This window comes from Opisthorchis viverrini (genome assembly GCF_000715545.1).
Source record: "Opisthorchis viverrini unplaced genomic scaffold opera_v5_52, whole genome shotgun sequence".
In the NCBI taxonomy this organism is placed as follows: domain Eukaryota; kingdom Metazoa; phylum Platyhelminthes; class Trematoda; order Opisthorchiida; family Opisthorchiidae; genus Opisthorchis; species Opisthorchis viverrini.
This window is the reverse complement of record NW_008751708.1, coordinates 995,307-1,021,942: the sequence shown is the minus strand read 5'-3', so window position 1 is coordinate 1,021,942 and position 26,636 is coordinate 995,307. Positions and strand designations below refer to the sequence as shown.

The 26,636-nt window shown below is 41.2% G+C and overlaps 2 protein-coding genes across 2 annotated transcripts in view; both read left to right on the top strand.

The window, feature by feature from the left end:
* Positions 1–11,171: 11,171 nt before the first annotated feature.
* T265_03581 (hypothetical protein) lies at positions 11,172–20,980 on the top strand (the record flags this gene model as incomplete). The annotated part of the gene is made up of 3 exons (XM_009168100.1): positions 11,172–11,378; positions 19,357–19,656; positions 20,828–20,980. The coding sequence occupies 3 exons, from the start codon at positions 11,172–11,174 to the stop codon at positions 20,978–20,980; spliced, it is 660 nt and encodes a 219-aa protein (XP_009166364.1).
* A 75-nt stretch (positions 20,981–21,055) lies between these two features.
* Positions 21,056–26,636, top strand: part of T265_03580 (hypothetical protein) — a gene marked incomplete at both ends in the record, with an annotated part of 28,766 nt that continues 23,185 nt past the window's right edge. Inside the window, 2 exons of the mRNA XM_009168099.1 lie at positions 21,056–21,109; positions 24,768–24,863. Of these exons, the coding sequence (XP_009166363.1) occupies positions 21,056–21,109; positions 24,768–24,863 (150 nt within the window). The remainder of the gene's footprint in view (positions 21,110–24,767; positions 24,864–26,636) is intronic.

The window sequence follows — 26,636 nt, the reverse complement described above, 5'->3', positions numbered from 1 at the left end:
AGTAAAACCAGTTGTTACAACATCTTTATAAAGTAAGCTTGTGGTTCAACTACTGCTTGCTAAGTCTACCGCCTTATAGCGCACCGACTGTCAGTAAAACACGCCGGGCATAGCGCTGTATTCGTGTTCCACTTTACTCAATTCGTGAGTTTCCAGTAGCCCTACGCAGCTAATGAGCCTCCAAGGGACCATCCTACAGGACTACAGCCGGAGCAGGCCACAAAACTCCCATTATATTAGGCCTTTCATAAGATCAAGGCAGGCCAAAGCAAGAAAAATGGTCTAGACATTCTTGTCTGTGTGCTCGTTCAGATTTGTAGGCTGCCGAAAAAAATTATGAGAATGATTGTGGATCCCGGCGGAACCTTCTCCAACATAAGAGTCACAAGGTCAAGCCCTTTTAGTATCAGTTCAGCCGACTGACTGCTGTTCGCTGAGCATTTCAGCTCCTTCATTGCTTGCGTGCTTCGTCGCAACTTAATTGCCTACTAAGAAAGCGGCATGTGAAACCCTGTGTTTACTCAAAAACTACCGTTTCTGCGTGCCAGACAGACCCAGGGCGTGGGTTTACGGGGACATATATCCCAATGCCGCTAAAGCATTTCTTCAGGATCTTAGGTGGTGTGTTTACAGATACGGACAATAGTTCTGACTATCCAAGCTCACAACCGTTGAATATGGATGATCTGGAGTCAGGCCCAATCTGGCATTCAGCTTAAAGTCGTGATTTGCTCCGTGTATATTGAATATGTTAATCCTACTGGCTGTGAAGTGATATCTGAGACAAGCTCCTGTACCCCGAAGGCGAAATGGTATTTGCCAATCTGATATAGCTTGGACGATCTATGAAAGGGTCAGAGTACAAAGCGCCGGTCCAGGTGGCACTTCTTCACTTTTCCGGAAGATTCGACTACGTCCCGCAGCCGAACCTCGTCGTCTGTGGGGTAACTCGAGTGTCTGGTGGGGATAGTGAGGGAGCAGTGCGAAAATAAATAAATAAATAAAAAATTGATCTTTAAAACAGAAGTGTGCTATGTGCGTTGGGTACGACGCAACCATTGGTTGTTTTTTCACCACTGTGCATCCCTTCAGCACCCAAATGCTTTATAATGAAACTCTGAACAATGAATCCTCCTTAGGTGAGGCAACTGGTGCATCAAGTCACGTGACTGGTGAACTGTGCAACTGTTTTCACAATAGCAAAGAAAACGTAAGGTGGACAAGCATTGAAGTTGATTATGACATTGATATATTGCCACAGAGGCATATTTACCGTCTGTCTATCCACGGAAACCAGAATGGTTTATTCTGGAAAGCCCAGGCGGATATAGTTGTATGGTATTGTGTGGGAAAAGTACTGTATTATACTTGAACACAAGACAGTTGATGTTGATTGGCCCCGTCTTGCAATCGCTCATTGCAGTGCATAGCCCATTATCTATGACTAGTTCAAACACCTCCCGCCTATTAAGAAAGATTAGCCTGGCGTAGCGACGACCTTCATAATCCGACCATATCTCCACTGTAGAGATGGCGTATTATTTATTCACAGCGTTGTCGCCAATTAGGTTTGCCAAATTTCCATCAAGCCAGGAGGGAAATTTGCGTGCACTGGGGAGTTTCCACGAGAAATCGGGCTAATTATATCCCCAAAGCAATAACAGTTGACGGGACAACGGAGGGAGTAACAGTATTGAATCATTTCTAAAAGGGAATCAGAAACCACCACCGTCTGTATGGAAGCCGATTCCGGTAATTCAGCATAAGTAACGCAGATTTTTGGACGAAAGTCCATACTACAGAAGGTAATAGAAATAAATTTTTCTTGAAATTTTTGGTGGTTCCAAACAGAAAAAATAATCTCTCAGATGAGACCACGAAGAGAATTACGACCATTAACGTATCTTGATAACACTTCATCCTGTGAAAATACCAGTACCGGTGAATGTTCTGCGGATATTTTGAGATTTATTGTAGTCCATATTCCAAAGTCTCATTGTCGCGTTAGGTAATAAAAATCCAATCACTTGGTTCCTGCTCAAATCTAATGGTGTTCATTCATTCAGTTTACATTGGCGTTCTTGCCTGAACACGCACCAATAATCCGTTGACGATGTTTTGAATTCAAACAACTCCAATTTGGGTCCCACATAACCAATCAAAACACACTGCGAAAAGCATATTTCAGCCGGGAGTGGAGAGAAGATTTTGTCACGTCCGACGTCCTAAGCAGACAATCAAACGGCGCTGTTCCGTGTGGGTTGGATTTTAATACATTTCCGTAAGTTGTTCAGAAACACCAATCAAACTATTTGGATGAACAGAATGTTTGAGTGCCTGGGGAATGTCGTACACTGTTGATCTGTTTTTTGTCAATTTCCAGCCTACAGTGACAACTTTACCTGAAGTACATTAATTGACGTTAGCGTGTTTTGCCCTGTTGCTGAGCGGAACACGGTAGGTGACAGGTATTGGCTTTTTAGTATAGTTAGGCTTCACTGTCAAGACGAATGATTAGCTTAAAAGTATAGAGACGAAGGCTTTGAATAGTTAGTTTTACGCAGGGCTATTTTACTCACTCTCACCTATGTTTTATTTTTGTGAGTAGACACCGCTATTTATAAGCAGTTGTCATGTAGCTTACGCACAAATGATGTCGCCAAAATAATCTACGTAGTGAAAAAAGCCTTGTTGACGAAGGATACTCTTGGAACGTCACCGATAGCGTCAGTCCTTAGTCACAAAATGATGTACGATATCCCCCAAAAGCACGGGAGTCTTCATTCTAATGATTAATTATTTCCAGGTCAAGGCTTCAAGCAGAACACAGCTGTCCAAAAATGCAAAAATATCCCAAAAACAGAGTGATGTGTAGGATATCTCGATACTCGAAAAAAGTGCCTTTATGAAAAAGGTGGTGTCCATTTTGAGGAGAACGACTTGTGTACAAGGTTACCGCCGACCCCACAAGAGACCGGCCCTTAGTTTTTAGGTTTTCTGGTGTGTTTGTTAAAAAGCATGCTGTTAAACGATTGTAGAAAAAAATCCGGATGAAATATGATACAATTTTCCCACCCAACGGTCATCTTACGCAATAGGCGGCAGAGACTTCTTGATCAACTGATGCCAAGAGGAAAAGTAATCAACCCCACCGTTTTTTACTTCAACTATTTATGAATACACACGCAAATTCCCGGTGCTAATTTTGGTTAAAAATGTTCGGTAATTTTTAATGAGCACATATACCGATAGGTACAATTTAGCTATGACCTTCACCGGGAAAACCATTGGTTGTTTTGAATTCCAGTACCTGAATTTCATACCTAGTAGAGTAGCTTCGTTATTACGCGTTCTATGTTCCGCTAACTTGTTGATAACAAATTCAACCGACAACTCACTCTGTGAAGAGGCTCTGGGGACAGCGCATAGATGCTCTGTAACTTTTCACCTGTGAAAGTGATTGCTATTAGACGGTCGAATTTCAGTTGACAGCCTAGCTAACTTAGTGATCATGGTTTGTATGAAACGTTTTGTGACAAACTCAGTCAGTTTTGAAGCAAAGTACTTTGTCCTTGTGATAATGACCAAGGGCTGCTATAAACCTGGTTTGATTTTGCCTGTAGTATTCATCAAATGCGGCAGATGGGTTCCCCGTCTGTTGCTCTTTCCATGATCCGCATAAGTTTTTGACACTTTTCTAACAAATTGTTGTGAAGTTTAAGGTGAATACGTTCATACTCGCGTTCCACGAAGTTTACTTCTAACAAAGCTATAAAAGTAGGCTTGAAAACTGTCTTGCAATCTTTCGATATGAAGTTGTGTCAAACTGTAATTCTGCACAAGCTAGCTCCTATGCAGGGGTACTAGACCCTTCATAAGCTCGCAACACCAACTATCGGTTTAGTCATTGGAATCTCCGCGTAAAAAAGTTTCTGTTTACTCAAACTCACCCGAACAGCATTATGGGAGGAATAAGTTTCTCACAATCTCGGACTAGCCAGGAACCAAGGTTTAATCTCCCTCACGATAGGCAGATTTTGCAAAATCTTGCTGGCTTCCAAAATGACGACAGACAGAGACTCGAGCAGGTTTGTGACCTTTGATTGAGTTTTGATGTGCTTTTTTCAGCAGGTGAGCCTAGAGGACTACTCGCCGGTGTTCGAAATAAACATGACAAAACTACATCTTCACAGAAGTCAAGGAAATCTCCCAAATTATTCAACAGTTCAGAAATAATGAAATCCAATTAGGATAGCCGTAGCCATCAAACTAAATATCCTTTAATAGGCAAATAAATTTACTCAAACAGACGACCAGTAACCTATTCTTAGTGTGCAATTTTTTCGCTCTAGCGTACCTTACAATCCCGGGTATCGGTTGCCTTCAATCAGGATATAACACAACCGGATCAGTTTTCTTATTCTAATAACTGGTTATTTGTCCTACCAGCAATATCTTCTCACTAGCCTTGTAGGAAAAACCATGCTGGATGGCCAGTTTTGCTGGTTCATTTGTTTCGAAAGCTGCACTCGACTGTGTTCAATTGGGTTTTCGCACGTCACAAAACCACAAAACTATACTACTGGAAATATTGCCTGTAGAAACGCGCTCCTCTACTTGGCAAAAAACATTTCACTACCCGCAATATGTTTTATGACCAAAAGCACGACAAAATTATGACAGGAACTAAAGCTGTCTTGATTTCCGTGGTTCGTGACCATCCATAATTTTACATGCAAGCAAATAAATTATCTCGTGAGCGAATAGCATTTGAAGTGTTGAAAGTTTTTTCGTGGTTCTACAGTCACTCTAACGACTTGACTCGCTTTTTTGAAATTAACAAAGCAGTAGGTTTGATTTCGTGTTGCCTTATTTTTTTCAAAAGATGAAAATGACGGGAAATATATCTACTCTCGGTAAGCAACCAATACGGATGCGTAATAAGCCACCATATATTGTGATCAGGACCGAAATGCCTCAGATTCTGAAGAATTGTATAGAGTATCCCAAATCTTGCCGTAAGATGATTTCATCCAAAAATTTAGGTCTTAGGAGGTAAAAAAAGGTTGTTTTCTTCGAAAGGGAGAATAACGGTGTTTGCAATAAGTTTCCGAAGGGAGTAGATCCTCGGAGTGAAACTATCTCTGAGACAATCTGAGGAAGTCATCTGTTCGATCCGCTGTTGCAGTGGCCTGAAGGTTCCCCATAAGTTACCAGATGCAAAATGATATAGATTCGAATACTTCGAACGAACGGACTTTCCTTTGAGTTACGGTTTCAGTGGTCTCAGTATTGGTTGATCACCAATCAACAACTATGTATCTGCCCTTCTACCCAAGTTGAAGGTGTATGGGATCCAGTAGTTTATTGTTGGAAGGTTTTCAGCTGATCTGTCGCCTTCTGTACGGACAGTGTCATATGATTTTATTCATGTTTGCGCTGCGAATTTGTCCACAACGCGGTGATTGAGGGCTTTCCGAAGGACATACCATCGTGCGCATGGAGATCTACTTTGTCTTACTGCTCCGCAGGCACCATACAGCTCAGTTTTGTGTACCATGACTGCTACAGATATAAAATTTAGAAATGAGACCATATCACCTGAGTAAATAACCCCTCTGTGAATTCAACATACGTGAGAGCAAATTTGTGGGAACAAAAGATCATTCCTAGGCAATGAAATATCCTGACTTTCATTTAGTGGTTTTCGGTTACGAAACAAATGAATATCATAGGTATAAGGCATGAACTAGCGTAAAAAACCAAAAATTGGAAGGCGGGCGTAAGTGAACTATTTGACAGGCCCGATTTGTCTTTTGCCTTTTATTATCTGTCCCTGTCGTCCGGTCTCGAACTTCCCACAAGCCACTTCAATGCGCTTTAAGATGACCGGGGCTCTCCCACTTCTATCTAGGAGCTACCGCTACTTTCCTTCGTTGGTATCCTTAATGCGCTTTCACTCTGATTAATACTACCGCAGTAAAGTGGACGTTTCCTAAATCAAGCTGAGAGTGCATCAGACCGTGGCCTCTTTTTAACGACGTCGCCAGGCCTGTTTTAACGGAATACAGAATAGAGGCAGTTCTGAACAAAGAGAAAATGAATCAAAAGCACATTTTGAAGCAGTTTTAGAATCACTGAGGCATATACGGTCTCGAGTTACCTTCACTTGTAGTCGGATTTAAGGATGCATTTTTTTCTGTGAAAAAATGTTTAACAGTGGATCGGACTTATGCACTTATAGGGGGACATTTGAGAACATTTGAGACCATTTTGTTTGTCGCTCATTCTCTGGCGAGTTAGCAGCGCTGACCAGATAATGAAGTCAGATTCTCGTATTTTGAGGGTTGAGCACTCATTAGTGTTACTCTTCAGCACAGATAGACAGCAAGATAAGATCTCCAAGCAAGACAACTCAGTAGTTTACACGTCTCAAGCAACCAACATTTAGATTCTCTGTTACGTCGCGTTGTTATGGGACTGACCAGCTTGTCGCCCTAATCCAAAGGGTCTTGGAGAAGAGTTTTAGTTTAGGCACTTACATTATGGTGAGGTGCATCACAGGGCCTGGAATCAAGACGGCAGCAATAAGCAGAAAAACTCTGCCCACTATGAAGACCCAATGTATTCGTGCCGTAATCCTGTAGATTCTCAGTAGGCAAAGAATACAGAGCAAATTACCTGCTCGTTTTGATTAACTAAGAGCGCAGAGGGACTTGTTCACCGAGCATTACAACAGCCAATCAAGTCAGTGGGCTGAATATAATGGTTACTGTTTGCCTGGATTATAGATATTTGTTCAATCGCTTTCTAACTCTAAACATCACGGCCAGAGAGCTGGTGAGATTCGCTGTCACGATACTGCCTAACTAGGTGCGCCAGTTATGAGCATAACTTAACTGTCGCCCCTGACGAACGCGCTCGCTGGTATAAGTCACTCCGACCAACGGCTAGTCGGATGTGTGAGCCAAGCATGATCCCTTACCGTCATTTTATCCAGAGGGAAGCATAGTCCTTATCCGGCGGCTGCGAGGCGTGTATAACAAACAGCAGATTTTACCCAGAGAACATGTACGGTCTTGATATGCTGCTCCACCAAGCGAAATTCAAACTTCAACCGTGATAATGCCACCACGGTCCATTCAATCGGTACCCCTGACATTTCAATGGCCCAGTCAATGAAATTCAAATGAGCGTTGAAGGGTTGTTCACCAGAAAAATGTGGAAGCCCATCATGGATTGTTGAGGATGCTTTCTTGTTCTTGACAGACCACACTACCCATAGGATTGCTGACAGGATGTGTTTCGACATCTCGAGTACCCAACCGAGTAAAACATGAGACCAGGTGTGCGCAGCACACTCAGTTGAAAATTATCACGAAACAGCAATTCATCTGGAAATGAGTTCAGTCTTCCCTTAAGACGATATTTGTTTGCAGAAAAGTGTATTTCGCGAATGTGAGATGTCGGAGAGTAGCTTCTGTCGTTTGCTGTTGTCAAATGAGCATGGAACTTAACAGATAGAACAGAAAATCTCTGCTTATTTTTCCATCAGTCTAAGGAATAGGTCATTCTGCTTTGCAAAGACCAGAAATATGCGGTTTCGTCTAAGGTACTCTAAGGTGGTGCTGTATTCTAAGTAGATGCAATTCGCTCACACAGTTGATTGGCTACTCATGACTAAACGGTAGAATCTTCAATTAAACTTAACAGATAGAACAGAAAATCTCTGCTTATTTTTCCATCAGTCTAAGGAATAGGTCATTCTGCTTTGCAAAGACCAGAAATATGCGGTTTCGTCTAAGGTACTCTAAGGTGGTGCTGTATTCTAAGTAGATGCAATTCGCTCACACAGTTGATTGGCTACTCATGACTAAACGGTAGAATCTTCAATTACTAGACGGGTGGTTGTGGGTTCCCCCCCCCCCCCAATTATTCCCAAAAGCATGAGACAGCTGCACAGCTAATCTTAGTTTTTATGCTCACGTTGACTTAATCTGTGATGTGAAACGTTAAACGAAATATTCTCGATGTTTTGCTCCCTTCTGTACAAACAGCGGAAGTTTCGGTAGTGCGAATTAATCAATTTTAGCCGGCCTGATTGTGTTTTGCCAGGCGACAGCCGACTCTGTTTGTAATTCCTTCCCGCCCAATCACTGCTATGTCAAAAAATGCAGGCGCAGCACATTACAGAAAGATCATCTACGCTTTTTGACATTTCCTATTCGCACTCTCCGTAGATTCAGGGTTAAATTTAAATTCTCCAATTGTGACAATTGCTTTGCGCGAAATTCCGGTCATTTAACTTGAAAACACACGGGTAAACCGCTTTGTCAGCTAGCCAAATGTTTACTAGAAGAACTGTCTCTTCGTTTATGACGGATCGAATGAGTAGTTAACCAAGATTTTTGGTGAAATGTTAGAGCAGAGTTCGGTTTAATGGGAATTGCATTATAAGCAGTGCGATCTACTCGGAATTGTAGGTGCTCGGGGTTGGACAGAATGCGACCTCGATCTATGTGTACACACATGGCTTCTATGCACTGTCTAAACAATTGGAAATCCAATTCAACTAGCATGACTTCAACAAGGGATATTCAACATGACCAGCAAGCGTATCTCTTTCGCCAGCGCAGAATGGATGCACAGAAAATTCTCACAAATAGATATTCTTACAATATTCCTGTATGATTCGAAATAGTTCAAATGTTTGTAATCAGCCTACTGAACAAATTATTTGACTCACAGTGAAGTTGTTGAATACTGTCCAGGAACTGCTTAGAGGCCAAAGCGTAGGGAGAAAAACTACCCAGCCAAACTTGCACTGACGATATCTTCTTGGCTGCTGTGGAGATGTTAGCAACCCAACTACCAATCTTAATCAGCAAATCGTCATCCAACCGGTGTGGCCGAAGTAACCATTATCCCCAACCTTACAAACAAATTGGGGCACCCAACTTTTGAAACAGCTTGTCGGTGGAGGACTAACATACTAGCTGAATTACACTCGACAGTAACTTTTTCGTCCTCACGAATGCTTGCAACCAAGCTCTTTGCCAAGTAGCTTTTCCGACCAAACATCACTTAGCCATTCTAAAGCATGAAAACTCGCTGGGCAGAATAGTGAACGGTTGATAAGCTTGGATGCTTACAACAGACTAGCTTGAGAGGACCCACTACGAACAAAAAAGGAGACGTGTGAGAACAGTAAGATCCGCACTTGTAGAACGGAATTGCAGTCGTACTATGCAATGTTCGACTGAATAGAGGCAAGTCGAAATGGTCAACCAAGACAAAAGCAAAGCATAGATATGCGACATGCCCAGTAGGCAATGACAACAATGGCGGACTGACTTACCAACGGACTCAGTTATAGCTTCAAGGATGCCGGCACTCGAGATTATCTGACCAGACTCGAAGGGATCGCCGCAGTCAACAGTGCGTCAGAGTATCGCCCCAGCTAACTCACAAAGCAGGACACCCAACACCCTGTCTACTGCATAAAAAGAGCAGTAAACAGCACTAAGCGGACAAAACTATCATTGCTTTACCGACCGGCAGACGCGGAAGTCAGACAAATTTAAGGCTCCGCACTGTCTTCAGAATCACTAAACCGCAGAACTCAAAAACGGAATAAATACAACCATTGAACAACTCAGGAATTCTCACAAAGTAAAGGAGAGAAGTATGGGGCGATAAAGATTCGCTACTCGGAAGCTGCCTGGGTGTATGGGCCTCTAGATGTTTTCAAACACAGCAATACTACACCCAGTCGTTTTATCGCCAGAACAATATTTCAAGAGAATCGTGGAAGCAGGTAAAACAACTTACTAGTAAGTATCGGTATTCAGTAAACAATTCATGACAATTTCGGGAAGGACTAAGAAACGAAAACGTCGAAGAAGACAAAGTACTGGCGCTTTTTACAACATAACTCTATTGTGCGCTTGGATTGATTTGGATACTGCAAGGACACTGGTTGCTGAACTTCCGGACAGCTGGGGAACAATAAGCGGGAGACTGAGAAGAGGAGTTGTCTAGAAGATATTTTATCTATGCTTAAGAAACTTTGTTCAGATTCATTGGAGAGTATTATCGTTAACCCAGAGGGGCGTCAATGGCGTCACCAATCTCGGGATTTATTGAGGGACTAGTGCTGAGTTCCAATGAAATCTTAATCGTTCATCGGCTCCGAAAGCACGGATGACGGAAGTATTTGAATGCATGTCCAAGCATCGCAACCAACCGAGACCAAGTGCCTCAACCGTTAGCAGTCTTCCTTAGTTCATCGCGTTCTAGTTGCATCTGAGTCAAGTTATCGCATTCATGTTTGAGCGGAACTTCAAACTTTACCTGCCAGAAACTTAGTTCGACACCGCACATAGCAGGAACAGGTATACCTGGCAAACAGGTTTGTCATTCCTTGTGAGATCAACCTGGAAAGTCTTCTGTAACAGATGTCTAATCTCCGCTTCAAAAGTTTGGAACTAAGTAAATTCACGGACAACCGGAAAAAAGGCAACACAAGAAACCGGTACGACTTTCGTAACTACTACCACAAATATGATACTGATGGATTTGGTTTAAATAGGTTGAGTATATTGTCGCCCAAATCTGAGCTAAGTATTGGGCTAGTGCTTCCGCCACTGTTTTGGATCGCAGATAAATTAAAATGTCTCACAAACTTGTAAGCTTTGTCCCTGAGACTTCAGTACAGCACGGTTAGCAAGATGTTATTCGTTATGCAATGAGCTGAAAGTAACGTTGAGGTGTACACAGTCCAGTGAGAGCATTAGAAATCCTGAACAAATTCACTTTTCACTACTGGCCACAGGTTCAACGAGACCTTGGAACAGCTCACCATCGATTTTGCCCTTCTTGGGGCTCGCAACATAGGCTTAATCCATGAATTTCCATCAATCCTGTTTTCTATAAACGAGACAGCCTGGTGAGTTTTAGGTTGGCAGCCGGTTAACACCAACTAAATTTGCAAGTGATTGTCACAACGTACAATTTGTAAAGTACTAAATGAAGTATTACTTACCGTAAGTGCCGTTTAAGTTGCCACTTACAGTATTGGAATAAAACGGATGCTGTTTGATTTAATTTCGTTTACAGAGATGAAGAACTCTCATCTGCAGCACAGTTGATTTCAAAGTCAGAACCTCCTTATGTTGTGGCGAAAAGCGCGCAAAAACAAATTGCAAAGACGTTTCGGTCAGGTTCTATTGTTGCTGTTGTTGGCGGCATTCATATTTGTGCTGCGAGACGGAAGCCTATTGCTTAAGGGGTGCACGGAGAATGCTGAAAGGGAAGAAAGCGCAGAACCGTCAAGGCTGTCTTCGGAATTGGACAAAGACGACCATCGATTAAAGCAAGTAGGTTAACGTTCTTTCTAACAAACTACGGACACCTGTTTATCTGTGTGATTTGGTCAGCCTTACAAAAAATTTAGGGCACTTTTCCGTAATTGGCACCGTGAAAAGAAGCAAAGTTTGTATTCCACCTTATCCTCTAAGTCAACACACGATTCACCCATATAACATGTAAGAACAGATGGATGGCAACAGATGGATTGAACTCTGAGTTATTTGGTTAACAACTGGGGAATGAAATGCATGCGTTGATGGTGTGATATTCCAGAAACTGGCATGCCACTGATATCGGGGGGCAGTATTCACCGAGATTTGTACTGCTTCTTGCAAATGCATAATTTTCACTTGCTCGTTGCAAAGTAATTTTAAACAGAATTCACCAGACTTGTGATTCATAAGGTAAGGGGACTGACTGCAAAAACGAATCAATGTTCACCAGTTTTTCTCCCATTCTTGAAATCTGTGGGCATCTTCAATTGCTAGAAGAAATTAAGACCATACATTTTGCAGCCGTGAACAGTTTCATTCAAATAAGTTTCTGTACCAGTCTCCAATGGCCTTCCATACATTAAAACCGAATAGGCGATCCTCAAGAGTAGTGTCTTCAGGTAGGGTATGGCCAACTTGCCCTGAAAGAAAAGTATTTGCGATACGAGTAACATTTTCTCGTAAAGAAAACTGTGGTTAACTGTGTAAAGAGTCAACAGAAGACGTAAAGCTGCCCCTTAATGTTGTGATGTTGCACATCACGACTGTTGAGTCGGTGCTTAGTTGAGCTCTCTATCTGTTACAAAGCTTCCATATCACACAATTGTACCTGCTTACCACCTCCAGTCACGTGACTTATGATTGCCCAACTTACCTGAAGCTCACGGTAACCCAAACCAGTATGATACAAGTCAGTAGGACAACATCAACACATGGTTATCAGCAGAGAGTGTGTCCAGGATGATCTGACGGAATGGGGTCGAGTGCGTTTTATCCTAATATTGGTGTAGCTGACGATGCTACTGGTAAGGCGAGCGTGTAGGTTGTGGGTTCCTCGAAGCTCTACCCCGTGTCCAATGGCAAATGAGTTTTACTACGGAACTTGTGAAACTGCTATGCACCGTTCGTTTACGATTGCATGATAGTCAGTGAATATCCACGAAAGTTCAAGAAGACGTGTGAGAATGCTCAGTTTTAAAAATTATATGCATACAAGACATTTACATTTCTGTCGAACCGTTTGTAACTGTTTAGCTGGTGTATGCTTATGAACGAATTCGCGGCCAAGGGCTTTCTTCCTTACGTTGGTGGTGGGAGTGTGCGCACTTCGCACAGTGCACTCTAGATTCATTTGCTCCACGTTCTTGACCAACGACGTCGTTTAAGCTGCTCTTGCCTTAATTTCGATCGTGATACCCGGTGTCCTTTTTTATGATTATCAGCAGAGATATAAAATCAAGCTTCACGGGTAACTATAATCGCCTTTTTGAACTGAGATGTATATGTCTCGTGCACTCACTCCGCAACCAAGGACATTTTATCTGAGTGAAGGATGGAGTAGAGAGGAAACCACAGTATCCACATATCGACAGCCACTACAACATTTAACATTAACGTCGATTGTTGGAGTTCAATCGATCTTTTGCCATCTTTGAAGTCACAACGTTACGCAGCAACCCTGCAGAGCAGAGGTGTTGAAAACAGCAAAATTCCTTGCGAACTTGCATAGTTGTCCATTTAATGCATCAGTAGGGGGTTCTGAGTACACCTCAGATTTTGAAGCCATTCCCTGTTAAATCTGCTTTTCTTAGTTAAAAATAGTCACTCGTTAGATTCTGCTTGCAATGTTCCAAAATTCTCTCTATGGACACAACATATGGCCCTTAGAAACACTACTCACCAAGACTACTCTTATGGTGGGGAAGCTCAGAGCTGTCAAACGTTTAGAAACAAATTTGCATCACCTAAACTGATTGAAGATACCTCATTTTCCACAAACTCGGTTGTATTTTTTTGATGATAAAGCGGAGCCTTAATGATGCCTCACCATTTTTGAATATACCAGCTAAAAATCCAGAAATGTCACTACTGTCAAACGAACTGCACACGGCTGACTTGTCAGCCCAGAGTTTCAAACGATTTTGTTTTGTCATTTGGGTTAGACTTCTGGTGAAACTGTGATTTTTGCAAAATAGTTCGTTAATTCGTGAAGCAGTATTGGTTCATTCCATTCTGTCATTAGATTTCACCAGTCAGCAAATGCAGCTTTATGCAAAGTAGCCTGACACTTTATTCCATAAAACGCGCGAACCACCACTGCGTTATTTTTGCATATATCCACCCCTTCACCAAAAGCATACGTGGGCCATTGAGCTTAAAAATACAAACCCGTAGGAATGTCATCCAAAATCGCCATATGAGCAATGCTATCACGGCCAAAACAAGTCAAGTTGACAGTAAGTGGGTACTATCATCACTGGCATCAAGTGAATGGACAGATGTGCTTCAAAGAGTGTTTTTAGGCCTCATAATGATTTCTATCTTGTGATCAGCATCGAGCAATGATCACCAGGAATAGATAACTTCGAGACGGGCTTAACAACAGCCCGGTTGACTCAGTTAGGGAATTTCACACGGCTGTGTTGGGGCTTGAACGAGGGAAAATACACGAGAATGAGAACTAAATGGATTGCAGCCGAACGAAATGGTTCAAAAAGAAAATTATTGCATTTCTTGCCAAAATTTTGGACTCTGCTTAAAAAGTAAGAAGAATCAGAATAGAAATACTTAGACGTAATTTCTGAGACGCCACCTCTAATCAGATGGAGATTGCATCGAAGGTGACAAACTTTCCCAGTTTCTGTGTAAGGAAAAAATCTTTTAAGCAAATGTATCATGCACGACGATGAATGCTTGTTTGGGTCGATATGAAGAGCAAACTGGGAGAAGATCCGCCCACCTGAGAGACGGTAGAATGTGCAATATTCATTGATGGAAAAATACAATTTACTGGGTGTATGTGGCTAAGCTGGCTAACGCAAAGACATAAAGTGGGATTTTCCGGTGGCCGAGATTACCTGACGGTTTTGTATTGGTTTAAGGAGCTTAAGAAGAAGTGACTTGTCAAGCCAAGCGGTAATTCAACCACTCATTCGTTCTCGGCGGTACGTGATAATAACGCTCTTTCAGGGTATTCAGTAGTTCAGATTTCCGTCTTATTTACCCGGTGTTTTTGGTGCCGTAGACTTGAGGAGCCACACCCAGCGCAATAGATAATTCCACCGTGCGCAGTTCAATTTCAAAGCAGAATATCATTTACTGTTGCGACATTTTTAGTGCGACATCTTATTGGTGCTCTGTCTAACCCAGAATATCATGGTTATTATATCAGTATACTCGTCTTTTACAGTGGCCGACTCATAGTCCGGACATGAAATCAGTGCTCATTGCAAGAAGAATGAATGAGATCAAACGCAACTCTCATACACTCGAGGATTTAAGGACGAACTTACAGAGGAATAGTGATAACTAGATGAAGACCCGGAAATTTTTTTAAAGTTTAATTTGGCACAAACACGGAACCCCTCGAAGGGACCAGGTCATTCCCACCCTCCAAACGTTACTATTATATTGACAGGCAAATAGCTAACAACTTCCCCAGAATGGTCCTTTAGATTTCGACAACCCTTACCCCATCATTTCTTCTCTTTTCGAAAACCGAGGAATACGGATGCATATAAATGATTTTTGTTTAGCAATGGTGAGAAAGGACACTCTAAACCCATCTTTAGTGCTACTTGGTATCTTCGATGGACAATCCTGTGTCTGGCTAACGAGCTTCAACTCTGGATTTTCCACACTAAGTAATAATCCCATGACTTGTGTGCAATCCTCATGAGATCTACCCTAGAGCATCACCTTTTCGGTGGTAAGTGTGGTTTCTCTAATCAAGTTCAGTCACTCACAAGTGTAGCGGTATCGTCTACGTGCAGTTGGTAATCCAGTTACCTAATCCAGGTCCTAAGATGACCACTGCGTGGTAGATAAAATATTCTCTTCTCTAGATGGGAAATTGATGGTCATTAGATTCATTGGGAGAATTTCACGGGGCAGTGCCCAGCTACACTTGTTGGTTGTGGATCAGGTGGCTGTTGATCGTTGTTGTTCACCGAGCTTGGCTGATGGCTTGCAAACGTTCCGTCACCATACGAGAAGACCTCATAAGTGCGCAGTCGAGTGGCTACTTTCGTGAATCTATTGGTCCGTTTGTGATCTCTGTCGCGCTGTGGTCTGCGTTCCCTTGTGTTGTTACACTTCAAGAGGCCAAACACGTCAGCAGATTACAGATAGCCTTCGAATGCTATATAAACGCACGCAGGTAAGGAAGAAGTCCCCACTCAGGAGCGCACTGATGATGTCTCCTAATATAGTAACGAAACGTCTGAAAGCCAATAGCGGCCAATAGATCAACAGCCGCCTGATCAACAACCAATAAACTCACCCAAGCTACCAATATTTCAACACATTACCGAGCTATACTTAGCTTGTTGACGATTATCAGTTTAAACTTTGCAGTACCATCGAAAAACAGTAGAGCCGGAGAACTTTCCACTTACTATTTCCTGAAACTGATTTTGTAGATCATGTATGTTTCAGTTTTGTGATGCTTCAAAGCATATTTCTAGACTTAAAGTGGAGTTTCTTTGCCTCTGAGGCTATGCAAATCTTTCACAAAGCTGTGTAACTTGATCATTCTGATAGTTTAAGCATGGAAGAGCACCTTGATGTTGACAGTTCAGGTAGATCCAACCTGCCTCATACACCGACCGTGATTTTTATCGACACATCTGATAGCGTTGTGAAGGTCATTCCCCCATTGTTTGACTTCGCTAGAATGCATGGGATATGCGGGCCTCTGTTTATCAGGTAAACTGCTTTGATGGAGTAATTTTCCTTACCTGACTTAGATCTGATGATAGATCACCATACAGATTAAAATCATGGTGAATTTAATTCGATGTGAAGTGCAAAATATGCAAGGTTTCTGCTTCACCAAAAGGAATCCTACGAACGAATTTGGCACCAAGCCCCCTCGTAGAATTCCAAGTTTATTGTCCACGGTGGGAGGACCGCATTTCAGACAGAGCCAACTTGGCAGAATAGTTTATGTTCTGCACTTTAAAAAAGTATCTATAAAAAAACTTACTTTTCATTCGGCCGTCCTCCGTATCTGGGGTTTCATCGATCCCCCCAGCAAATAAGGGTCAACCTGACGCTAATAACTGCGATCACTGCATTTGGTAAAGCGAGCCGTTTCAGTAATCCAGAGGAAAGCAGAATTTACTCTGCAGATAAGTGATCATTCTTCTACTCACCCTATTTTTATCGTATTATCATTTCGCACGTAACATGATATATCACTACGTATGTTATTGACGATTTTTGACAAAAATCTGTAGGTTGTGTAAATTTGACCTGCAGTATATGAGCAGGGATAGGAGGACAAGCGGTTTTAGACGCTGTGCAGTCTGATTCGAAGAAGGAACTTATTCTTTAGCTACTGTACAGCAGAGGCAGGTTTGTCTTACTACTGGCTTATACCCATGTGATGAAGTTGTTGCTGGTTTATGACTTCGGAGTTGGTTAAAGTGTAGAGCGTTTCATAACGTTGGTTTTACTCCGTCGACTTCTCCCCTATGGAATCCGGTTTGTTCTTTTGCAAACAAACACAGACTGATGGCTCATGCTGTTTTTCATGACTCTATTTTTACCTGTGTCCAATTAAATTAGAACTTCGACCAAAATTATACTCTAAACCTCATTTCCACAGTAAAATTTAAGGACCTGGAGACTCGATAAATTCCATCATGATCAATAGCACCTCATATTTTTTCGCATGATGTCCAGCACACAGGCTCCCCAGAGGTTTTGCCGCGGAGATACTCAATGAAGTCCGTTTATTCAAATTAAGTAGGATGAGATGTTTGGTCAATATCCGTTGACTGCGCCTTCCTCGTGAGCCACAACCAGGGATTAACTGGTAGCTGGTTGCCTACCCATCTTGAGAAATCGCTGCATGTTACTTCATTCGAAAACAAAATGAACTCCATTTAATGTCCTCTCGATAAAGCCTCAAGTTTTTCCCTGTTCTGAGCATTATGCAATAGGACTTCGGTGTGGTGTTTTCCACGAGGAACTCCATCGAGTCCTCAGCTCCGGGTTTTCTTCTTGAACATGAGTTATAAAGTAAAAGCTTGATCAACTTGTTTTTAAGTTAGGCTCGGAATACGGGAACTACGTCAAGCTAAATGGCCCTGAGCAGGCCAAAACCGGTCGTGGGATATCTACGGATTTTCAGCAATCATTCTCTACTACCCACTTTAGGAACAAAAGAAAGTTCATTATGCATCGTCGTAAATAAACGTCCGGATAGTTCGTCCGCCGCACCTTGTGCACCACTAGCCACTAGGGGCACTTTGAGTCTATAGTCCCTGCGATTCCACCAGTCTTCAAGGAGTTTCATTTCAAAAGTGAAATAGTGTTACCATCATATTTTCTTAGTTTGTGTTATTACGTGATGCGGACTGGAATTTCTAAACGTCCTTTAAAATAATGCAACCAGTAGCAGGTAGGCTCACGGTAAAAGAATGCCCGACTGCGGCGGATCTGACACTACTCATTACTTGTTAGTCGACGACAAGATCACCGAATAGCTATTACACACTCGCATTTCAGTAGCAGTAGCCTCGTCAATTTTATCGTCATTCATTATCTTCTGAAAGAATCACCAGTTAGATATTCAAAGTCTTCTCAGTAGCATTATGTAGAAGAGAAAGAAGCCCTAAAAATCTCCTGACTTATTATCTTAGAAAGTGTTACATCAGGGTGTGGTCAATCTAAATACAGGTTGGTCACCCGCTAAACTGAATAGTTAGTTTCCACTATTGATCATAAGGTCGTAGGTTTGATTGAAGTTTGTGAGATGTGCACTTTATACAAGAATAAATTTTCTGTGCAATGTTTTGTGAAGATCAGCGTGGATTACCTTCAACTTCCAAAGGCCGATTGCATGCTAACGCGGAGTTTTTCTTCGAACTAGAGATCGATAGGTGCAGCTCTTATCACCTGATTTGACTTAATGTGGTTTGATCGCCAGGCTACTGAGGTTAGTGCCGCGGAAGTCAGATACGAAGCTAAACACAATTAACGGGCAATGAGCACCTGGAAGCAAGCGTGCTTTCTAAGATCACGCGAAAGTACACAACTTTCGATCACACAGACAAGTTGCTGATAATTCACCAAAAAGTTTTAGAAAAAGCACAGCCCAGCTTCGAACCAAAGTGATGAATGAAGAAAGGAGGGGTTGTCGTGATCGCCACAGCTGTGTGGTTCAGAATAAGAACTTGCGGGACCAACAGAAATGTGATCATTGGTTAAAGACAGGGCATAGAGGGATTCTACTGTTTTCATTTGTAAATTAAAATATTTTGGTCATGTTAGAAACGAGCTAATTTATGAGAAACCCTAGAAGTATCAGTCACAAAAGATAATACGTCCCTGTTTGAACTCATGCAATGGGCTAGAAGAATTGGTCACGTGAGCCTGGGTTAGAAATACGGAACTTAGACGGCCGAAGTTTTTCGAATTTGATGACAGTTTTCCCCAAGAAATGCTGTGCTCATGGATTTGTAACTTTACACTTCCATAATGATTGTTTTATTTCTGCAGTAAGCATCAGTATTTAAAGCCTAGTTAGACCAGTGGTGACATTCTTCAACTGGGCGAAACAATGATTTCTCGAACTCTCATAAACCGTTCCTATTCTCTGGTTGCTAGAAATTGTAAGTTGCCTTCCTTGCCCGGAAAATTTCCGCATTTACGAGCTAGTGCGCAGAACAAGAACGCAATGTAAAAACAATGAATTAATACCGTTACCCAGTTGAGTTACTGATTATTTATTGCTCGAAACTCCGGATTTCTGTTTTTCTTCTAGATAGCTACTTCTCTTCCGATTCAACTAGCTATGGTCGTTGGAGGAGCTCAGGCTGCACGGCAAACATCCACACTGTTGAAAAGTATAGTATACTTCGCACAATGGACACATAACTGCAGTGGTAGAAATCGATCTCATGACCGAAACAAACGAAAATTCGATGGCGACAACAACCGGTTTCCTCAGCTGCATCTTCACATGATAGTGGACCGTCATGCACTTATCAGCTTGAATTCTCTACTCCGAACGTGGGAACTTCCGGGAGTGCATTTCTCATTGTATTCCGTCCATGACTATGAAGTGAGTCAAATAACAGTATTGCACATTTCACATCCATCTTATTAAACACAGTAGCGTTTTCTGATGTTTCCCCATTACAAGACAACATACGTTTTGTTGTGATAATCACTTTCTGTCCCAGAAAACATGGTGAAGCAGCTGGCTTGTGGAACACATTGTGGTTGATATCTTCTGATATCTTTTGTATAAAAAATCGTCCTTAATTGGTAACACTTCCAGCGGGTGGTTTAGCCTAATTAGTCAATTACGCAAAATATTATATATATAAACTAGGCGATTTTTTAATAATGCAGTCTGAAAACCCGGGTTTTGGTAAACTAGATTCTTCGGTCATGTCACCAGCTGAGTTTTATAAAAATGGTTGATTTTAAAAGCATTTGAAATGAGAACAGACTTGGCTGAAGCCCACAGGGAGAACAGCATTAAACTTTGCCGGCTACAGGAGAAGCTTTTTAATGTCCACATCAAAACGCGTGAACCATGCGCCTTACTGAAGATGAAAGAGGTACTCCCTGAAATGTAGTTCAAAGAAGGTCGTTTGGAGCAAGGGATGACATCATACGGCGGCAGCGACAAATTGCATTCCGTTCGATTTCATTCCATTTCTCCAGTACTAAAGTAAGCAAACTGAAAGTCATACCTTCAAAGCACCAGACTTAACGTGTTCTAACGTTTTTTCTGTTTTGCCTGTGGTTATACTACTACTTAGTTTAGAAGAACAAACTAGATGCTTTCTGATGGGGTCCTTGGACCTCTGCGCAAGAATGGTCTGAGTTCCGACTCAGAACAGCCAGAACCACAAAGATAGTCGATCTTGCCACAAAAATACATTTGGCATTGATCGACAAACTTAATCGATTGGTTCTGCTCATCGCTGCTTCCTATATAGTGGTGTCCGCAGAATCAAATTATCAGTGATGCACCTGATGAGAACATGGGAAAATGTTACTGTTGCGCTCTTTGTGACCACCTTTGGAACTAGATCGTTCAGTTGAACAGGAAGGCTTAGGATGGGGAATACAGCTGTTGAATCAAATATGGTTAAATACTTATAGTGCACACAGTCCAAAAACTGTCATACAGTTGGATATCTGTTTGTACTGGACTGACACTATCACGTTCTTGAACAATGCCTGTGCTGAGGTCCGCTCAACCGCTGAATATTGGACAGAAGAGTGGCGATACTTGGATCTCAAAGAAATACTCCAAAAGGTCCCGGAAAAATCAAGTCTTAGGAAATGTTAGACATCAAGTGAAGATTTGCTTGCACTTTGGCGGAGAATCCTTGTGGATACAGAAGGCTAAAAAATGCAAGAAGTGGTGATAGCCGGGAATGCCAGAAGACTATTTCGGCTAGTCCACAGGACGTCACCCAAAACTGCCTGGTGGCGAAACGATCATGGATCAAACTGACGCGAACATCTTCGGCAAAGAAAAACGCCTAGACCGATGGGTCGAGCACTTTGAAGAACGATTTCTGCACCCGACCGCTGCACTTTAATCGGCTTGTCGTGGTGCATTAGAACCCTTGGGCAAACCTGAATGAAATTGGCACACCCGAATATCTTCGAGGTTTCAAACTGTTTGTGCTCTCTTTAGCGCCACCGAACTCCTGATCCAGATTGCATTACTTCAGCACTGCTCAGGGATGGACGTGGAGCTCGTAATCAGTACGCCTCGATTTAAAAAAGCAAGCTGCCCTACACAACTGGATAGGACTAATGATAGTGCCCATTCTTAAAAAAAGGCCCGTAATGAGTGCGGTAATCTACAGTCACTGGTTGGCCCTGGCCGGTAATCCCGTAAAACCTCATTAGAGTTGCTTGCTTCTTCAGTTTTTTGCATTTGGTAGATTGATCAACTACCTGGTCCACGGTGCAGCCGTTCTTCAAGGACAGGATCCGTGGGCTAGGTATAGCTAAAATTATCTGGTGATTCACAAATCACTTGGATGTCTGTCGCACAGCAATGATCGCTAATCAAACATACCGTGTCATTAGATAGACAGGATTGTAACTGGTACTGTTTCAGTCAAGGTCGTCACGACATGGCAGCTGATTGTCTGTATATATTCAGGGTTGAACTTACTGTTCTTCGAAAGAGTTCATGACTTTGCAGGCACAAGGTTTCGAAATCAGGTCAGAAGTGCTAAGAGGAAGGCTCTAAAGCGTTTGTGAAAAGCAACATGGATTCAAATTCAAACGAACTAGGAAGCTCTAGTCGCATGCAAACTGTTGTTGTTTGTAAGTCCATAAACCGAATGTTCCTATTCTTGGCTGACGGAGAACAATCGGTCTGGCGAAAAAATTAGCATACCTGACAGTCTGGAACCACCATATTTGAATAGTGAGCCACTAACCAGGGGATGTGGGTTCGAGCCATGCCATTCACACACCCCAGTGTACAAAACTTGCTGAAAAAATGTGAAAAAACATCAGGTAAGCGGAAGGCAGGTGGGACAGGGTGGCTTGCTCAGACAGGTTTCCAAGCTGGAAGGACCTACGTTGCACAAAGGGCTTATTCACTGATTATGTATAGTCTACGAGCAAGATGAGGTTTCCCAGGACCTCAAAAAAAACGATCATAGACGGAATCGTCGGTATTATACGGCATTATGTTATGATATGCAAGTACTGGTATAGGTGGTTAAAAAATCAAGGGTAGGTGCTTCAGACGGACTCGATTTGCTTTGAACTGCCGAGATGCACCCACTGGCTTCACGCTGAGAGTTGGTCACTAATGCAATTAAATACCAAACCATTTAATGTATCTGCCAACTAAATTAAGTACTTTACCGTTAGCCTTTCCAATAGATTTTGATACCTGGTTTTTGTCCTCGCCTACATGCTGCTTATCCTATATTATACCTATACATTCATATACATATATACATATTTACATATATATATATATATTCCGTTTGATCCTCCATTCGTATTAACAAACTGAATATTTTGGTCTTCCAATTCAACAATGTAAAAATAAGAGAGTAGTGAACAGATGAAGCGCGTTATCATCTGATGACGAAATATCTACAGAGCTCTTTGGTCCTATTCCTCAGGCCAACAAATACTAAATGAAACTGAGCGAAATCCCGACATCGACATCCACAGCAGTACTTTCGGTAAAATTGATTTGCCTCTATTCGGGCACGAAAGTATAACCCTATCATGGTACAGAGAAATCTGATTGGGTGTGTTGTCCTCTAATCGGAAGAAATCTCTGCTCAAGACAAGGTCCCCAGGTGGGATCGATGTTTTTTATGTAACATGCAAGAGACCACGTATCTTCAATCCTTTATCCTGCAAATACGATTTGTCGAATAGTTCATCCTATAGACATAAAAGTCATTCTTTCATGAAAACAATTCTCCGAGGTCATCGATGTTCTGTATACCAACTCAACCTAATAAGATTGTTCCGGAAAATATTTTTGTCAGCATAAATGTTGGTGATGCAAAATGGTTACTAAGATGGAACAAATGATGAGACAATAAAAACCGACTACAAAGCTCGACGGTTCATAACAAACCCAAGCTAACAAACCATGCTCGTAATTTTAACTTTGTCACCTCACTGAACTAGATGTAAGACTGCACCCTGCCGGAACGAGTCTAATTAAAGTTGACATTGTTGGAAAGAAAATACCGCGCGCAACGCCGCCCAGCGCACGACATTCAGGTTGGGTGTCAGATTCCACCGGAAGGGTATGAATGCCCACATGTCTGATATAAATTTGTTTTATTTTCACCAGAGAATAGGAACTCTGAAAATGCGAATCAAGGTCAACGTGGAGATGACTTTAGTTTATCTGGGAATTTCAAAATCCAGTAAGCAACTGGAGAGGGAAAGGTAAATGAACTGTGATGAACAAATTTTGAGTTCACTTCCATTGGGGCGCATCTCATTAGCTTAAGCTTCAGTTACATAGCAGAGTAAGCATGCAGAGAGAAAATCCGGGTGAAAATCTTTCACTATTCATATGCAACTTTCATTAGTAAAGTATTTCAGGAAAACACTGACCTAACTAAGTCTCCTGTTTAACGGGTTCGTGTCCAGTCACTTACGTCAACGGTATGAGATGAACAAGCTCGACAAAACGATGTATGGAAACCCGGGAACAGAGTAGGCACATCAGAATCACATCACAACCATAACGCCACTCAATAAAATACGCTTTCTGTAAATCATTAGGAAGTTTGGGTGTGCACCGGAAGACTTTCCTAACAGTATGTTTTTGTGCAGCTAAATTCGTGTGTCAGGACAAACTACATTGGATGAATTCGGTCAGGATATTTTGATATCTGTTTGTGATAGATGAAAGCAATCATCCGTGACACAGCCGCTTTGGGATTAACCCTTTTCAAAGATGAGTTGGACAAAGGTGACAATGACTTGGACTATTTAGTTGGCATTAAGAGGAACCGATACTTTACCTAGTCAAAGTGATGCCACGCAGCATAGCGGTTTAACTGGTAAGAATAGCGAATGGCGTTTGCTAATGAGCTATTCGAATGCGAGGAAAGTTGCCTTCATTCACAATGTTCTTTCACTGGTTGTGAATGTGATTTACAGGAAAACCAGCAAGTCTAGCCATATAGGACACTTAGCAGTGAAATGGTCCGAAGCTGAAACTTATGACGATTGACTCTGTGGGCTAGGATGCGAAAATCGTTACAAATAATATGATGGGACGGATCGAAAATGGCCAACAGTTCATAGTTTGCAGTGCATGGAACCTGTCGATCAGGCACAGCCCCGGAATTTTATTTCCGAACGTGGAATCCTTAATAATGACACATATTGTAACGTTCAAGTAAATGTATAATGTTGAAAAACATCGATTCAGTGCAGACGGTTAATTGTCCGGTGGAGACAACAGGAAAAATGGCATTAGTCTCATGTTCGTTCCCGATAACAGTGGCCACTTCCCTAATACGGCAGGATCTGACTGTTTTGCTCTCAGATACACTGGAAGTACAAATCACAGGACGTTTGTTTTCTCGGATCACTTGATTTGCCATTTGATGTCCGACAAATATATTTTAAGTCTTAAAAAGCATCCACTCATGATTGTTGCTGTACCCTCATATTCCAATTTATCTATCCCAGAAGGAGGTCAGTTGGATACCTACAACTCATTATTCCGGAACGTTCGGACTCTGTAAACTGCTTCTTCCGGAGATTCTTCCAGCTACGGTAGAAAAGGTAAGTTTTGCCAATAAAAAAACATAACCGAGTCCGATTCAAGTCATTTGTGCAAAAACTACCCAAAATAATGAAATGAAACCCCCTCATCTGGTACATAAATGTATCCGAATTTTTTAGGTACGGAACTGGTGTTTGACATCATTCAACTACGGGGTGATATATTAGCATTTTTTATGAGTCAGTTTCGCTGGAAAAAACTTGGATTGATTTCCGAGAAATTCATTTTGTTGTTGTTTCAATGGAATAGTCAAAAAAGATATTGCAGAGTCCAGACTTTGTGGACATGGGAAAGTATAAAGTGGTATAGTTTCAAGCTCGATTTTCAAGCCGTTTCTCCTTTCACCAACATTCACATTTTCTTCTTCCAGTAAAAACTACTGTGCTTGATGTTACGCATGACCCTGAATCGAACTTGCCTTATTAATCTAGTTGTTTTATAAGAGCTTGGGTCCAACTGAAGAGGCTTAAAACCTTTTTAAAGACACCAAAAAGAATTTGTTTGAGAAGAAATTCCTCTAAAAATAGACAACCTTGTCATTAAGATACAGTGTATTCCGGAAACTTGAAATGCAAGAGAGTTTCCTAACGGGAAGAAAGTGATGGACCTTGAAGACGTTTATTAGCATGTTAGCCGTATCTATCAATCAAGCAACCTATCCATCTATCTATCTATCTATCTATCTATCTATCTATCTATCTATCTATCTATCTATCTATCTATCTATCTATCTATCTATCTATCTATCTATCTATCTATCTATCTATCTATCTATCTATCTATCTATCTATCTATCTATCTATCTATCTATCTATCTATCTATCTATCTATCTATCTATCTATCTATCTATCTATCTATCTATCTATCTATCTATCTATCTATCTATCTATCTATCTATCTATCTATCTATCTATCTATCTATCTATCTATCTATCTATCTATCTATCTATCTATCTATCTATCTATCTATCTATCTATCTATCTATCTATCTATCTATCTATCTATCTATCTATCTATCTATCTATCTATCTATCTATCTATCTATCTATCTATCTATCTATCTATCTATCTATCTATCTATCTATCTATCTATCTATCTATCTATCTATCTATCTATCTATCTATCTATCTATCTATCTATCTATCTATCTATCTATCTATCTATCTATCTATCTATCTATCTATCTATCTATCTATCTATCTATCTATCTATCTATCTATCTATCTATCTATCTATCTATCTATCTATCTATCTATCTATCTATCTATCTATCTATCTATCTATCTATCTATCTATCTATCTATCTATCTATCTATCTATCTATCTATCTATCTATCTATCTATCTATCTATCTATCTATCTATCTATCTATCTATCTATCTATCTATCTATCTATCTATCTATCTATCTATCTATCTATCTATCTATCTATCTATCTATCTATCTATCTATCTATCTATCTATCTATCTATCTATCTATCTATCTATCTATCTATCTATCTATCTATCTATCTATCTATCTATCTATCTATCTATCTATCTATCTATCTATCTATCTATCTATCTATCTATCTATCTATCTATCTATCTATCTATCTATCTATCTATCTATCTATCTATCTATCTATCTATCTATCTATCTATCTATCTATCTTCTATCCTATCTATCTATCTATCTATCTATCTATCTATCTATCTATCTATCTATCTATCTATCTATCTATCTATCTATCTATCTATCATCTATCTATCTATCTATCTATCTATTG